A 3,734-nucleotide genomic window follows, 5' to 3' on the forward strand; every position below is an offset into this window, starting at 1 on the left:
ATAATTGCAAGTTTGGCTAGAATTGTGTGTATATTCAGTGATCCTCAAAAGGGATCTTGAAAAGAATTTGAAGATAAGAGAGAGAGAGAGAGAGAGAGTGTGTGTAACACAGTGTGCTGGGGTACTTGTACAAGATAAAAAGACAAAAGCTTTGCATAAAGAAAAAACCAAATCCTTAATAATGGAGGAGGAGGAGGCTCTGTGTGTGTTTTGTTCTTGTGGGAAGCCATTAGAGTTTGCAGATGAACATCCCCAATGCATCCATCACAGAGAAACCCTCAATTCAATAATATAATCTTTTGATTCTCTCTCTCTCTCTCTCTCTCTCTCTCTTTGATCTCAACAAAAAAGATTCCTCTTTTTATAATCAACCCATCCCGCAATCAAAATCTAGATCAGATGACAGACGACCGTTCGGAAATGTCTGAAGACGACGCCGGCGATGGAACCGCTGCCAGGTCAAGGAACTCCGCCGCCGGAGATTATTTTATTCCTTACCCAGATCAAGTTCTTGAAAACGTACTCGAAAACGTTCTGGTTTTCTTGAAATCACGGCGTGACCGGAACGCCGTCTCTCTCGTCTGCAAGTCGTGGTACCGTGCTGAAGCGTATACCAGATCGGATGTGTTCATCGGAAACTGCTACGCGGTGGCTCCACGGCGGGTCACACAACGCTTCCGCCGTGTCCGGTCCGTTACGATAAAGGGAAGACCACGGTTTGCTGATTTTGGACTCGTGCCACGGGACTGGGGTGCACACTTCTCACCCTGGGTTTCCACCATGGCCATCGCTTATCGTTCGCTGGAGAAGATCCACCTCAAACGGATGTCCGTCACCGACGACGATCTGGCGGTGATTGCTCACTCTTTTCCCACTTTCAAGGAGCTCATTTTGGTCTGCTGTGAAGGTTTCGGCACCAGTGGACTCGCCGTCGTCGTTAGCGACTGCCGGTAATTTCTTGAATTCATCCCCATTTTATATAGATCTGTTCTATGTGGATCCCAATTCTTAAAATCAAATGATCAGTTGTAGCTCATTGTGATGAAATTTCATTTATTCAGGCGGCTGCGAGTTCTTGAGTTAATTGAGGATGATGTTTCCGACGATGAAGTCGACTGGATTTCATGTTTTCCGGTGGATATTCCGACCAACTTGGAATCTTTAACTTTTGATTGTGTTGAATCCCCTATTAATTTCGATTCTTTAGAGAAGCTAGTAGCAAGATCGCCATTTTTAAAGAAGCTTAGATTGAATCGTTACATCTCCATAGCTCAACTTTATCGATTAATCATTCGAGCACCACAATTGACCCATTTAGGCACCGGATCTTTTAGTCCTCCAGAACAACAACAACAACAACAACAACAACAGAATGATAACAATCGAGATTCCGATTTCGTTTCTGCATTTGCTGCTTGCAGAGGGATTGTTTGTCTTTCTGGGTTCAGAGAAATCTCACCGGAATATCTTCCGGCGATCGTTCCGGTATGCGCTAATCTTACGTCCTTAAATCTTAGCTATGCCAACATCGATGCCGAACAGCTGAAACCCGTTATTCGTCACTGCCATAAACTTCAAGTTTTCTGGGTATGTTTTATTTTTTCAAGATTTCTTGAAAGTTCAAATCTTTTTATACCTAAAGTTATATGCATATTTGGATGTTCATTACGCCTATCATCTACATTACACCCAAAAGAATCGACATTATCGAAGGAAATTCATGACTTAGATCCCATTTTGCTATTTATGATCCACGTTTTATGTAGAACCCATTAAACCACTCTCTAAAAGAGCCCAAAGAGAATGGAGGTTGCAATATATATAGAGAAGAAATGGTCAAAGTTTAGCCGATATGGGCTCTAATACCCCCGAGGGGAGCTAGACCAGCACGTATTATGACGAAGTGTCAAGAGGGGGCGTATAGATTATACCTGAGAGTCGAGTGGGAGCTAGACATGTATAGATTGCCCTAGATTGTTTAGGTCTTAAGAGTCATAAATCTTGTCTATGATACCATATGAGAATACTTAAAACCCCATTAGATTACTCTCCAAAGAGTCTTTGAGGAGATCAATTGAGGAGAAATGGTCAAACTCTAGCTGACGTGAAACTATAACAATTTCGATCTTTCTCTGTAGGTACTTGATTCAATCTGTGATGAAGGCCTTCAGGCAGTGGGAGCCACATGCAAAGATCTTCGTGAGCTTCGTGTTTTCCCGATCGATGCTACCGAAAACGCTGAAGTGCCCGTTTCTGATGTGGGTCTACTTGCGATTTCTCTAGGCTGTAGGAAACTCCGATCGATTCTTTACTTCTGTCAGCAGATGACTAATGCCGCAGTCATAGCCATGTCTAAAAACTGCCCGGATCTTGTTGTTTTCCGGCTCTGTATTATTGACCGATACAGACCGGACCATGTCACCGGTGAACCGATGGATGAGGGGTTTGGAGCCATCGTCAAGAACTGTAAGAAACTTACTCGGCTCGCAGTTTCTGGTTTACTTACGGATAGGGCGTTTAGTTACATAGGGCAATATGGTAAACTCGTGAGAACGTTATCGGTGGCGTTTAATGGAGAAAGTGATATCGGGCTGAAGTACATTTTAGAAGGGTGCACCAATTTGCAAAAGCTTGAGATCAGAGATAGCCCCTTTGGAGATTCGGCTTTATGGTCGGGTCTACACCATTTTTACAATATGAGATTCGTTTGGATGTCATCTTGTCGAGTGACTCGACAAGGGTGCACCAATGTGGCTCGACAGTTACCGAGGTTGGTGGTGGAAGTGTTCCGTGGGGATGGGGTGGAAGGCGGGGAGAGGGGCGATTTCGTCGATACGCTTTATATGTACCGAAGTCTCGACGGCCCACGAGCTGATGCGCCACACTACGTCAACATTTTGTGACAGGTCTATTGAAACGGCTTTTGGGGCCTAAAAGGATCGGTCTTTCTTCCTTAACTCGGGTTTTTTCCTGATGGGTACGAGGAAAAAGCACATTTTTCGTGCCAAAGATTAATCTTTTCGGTTTTATGCTCGTTTTCTTTCAATCTTTTCTCTTCATATTCATTAAGCTTCGGATCGAGCTGCAGGAATTAGAGGGATCAGATCGATGGTCGAACTTGAACTTGATCCTGGAAACAGCAAAGATACTGAAGAATTCGGGGTTTTCCTTCTTTAGCCGTCGCAGGTAGTCGGGCTTTTTCAGGCCGGGCTTCGGTCACGGGCTTTTTGTGCATCTTTAAGTCGGGTAGATGATGATCATAATTCATAGTATTCTTTTCCTTTGTTAGCAAGTAGACAACATTTGGATCCTGCTTTTATGTTTGGTAAATCTCCTCTCCAGGGGTAAAACCGTCAAATCCGCAATCGTGCTTTAGGAACTTGTACCTTGTGCTGACTGCTGAGGATTTGGTATTTTTGTAGCTATCTTCGTACTATTCTTTTTTTCCTTTGCTAGTAGCCAACATTTGAGGTGATGCTTTGTGTTTGGCAGCTCTTGTTCTCCAGGGGTATAATAGTCAAATCCCGGATCATGACTTGTACCTTGAGCATTGAGAGTTGTACATTGATCAAGATTTGGTATTTTTATAGCTCTAGGAAATAATTTTTGTTCAGTTATCTTTTCCTTCAGGGCTACAATGGTAAATTTGCAGCTATGCTATATTGACTTGTACACCATGCATTAAGAGTTGTACATTGCCAAGTCTTTGATAGAGTAAATTACAGTTTTGGCCT

The 3,734-nt window shown here is 43.2% G+C and overlaps 1 protein-coding gene across 1 annotated transcript; it reads left to right on the forward strand.

Annotated features, from left to right (window-relative positions):
* Nucleotides 1-399: 399 nt before the first annotated feature.
* LOC112514698 (transport inhibitor response 1-like protein) lies at nucleotides 400-3,734 on the forward strand. Its single transcript, XM_025121296.1, has 3 exons — nucleotides 400-950; nucleotides 1,062-1,587; nucleotides 2,139-3,734. The coding sequence occupies exons 1-3, from the start codon at nucleotides 400-402 to the stop codon at nucleotides 2,901-2,903; spliced, it is 1,842 nt and encodes a 613-aa protein (XP_024977064.1). The 3' UTR covers nucleotides 2,904-3,734.

The sequence above is a fragment of the Cynara cardunculus genome, assembly GCF_001531365.2.
Source record: "Cynara cardunculus var. scolymus isolate 2C chromosome LG 6, CcrdV1, whole genome shotgun sequence".
Classification (NCBI taxonomy): domain Eukaryota; kingdom Viridiplantae; phylum Streptophyta; class Magnoliopsida; order Asterales; family Asteraceae; genus Cynara; species Cynara cardunculus.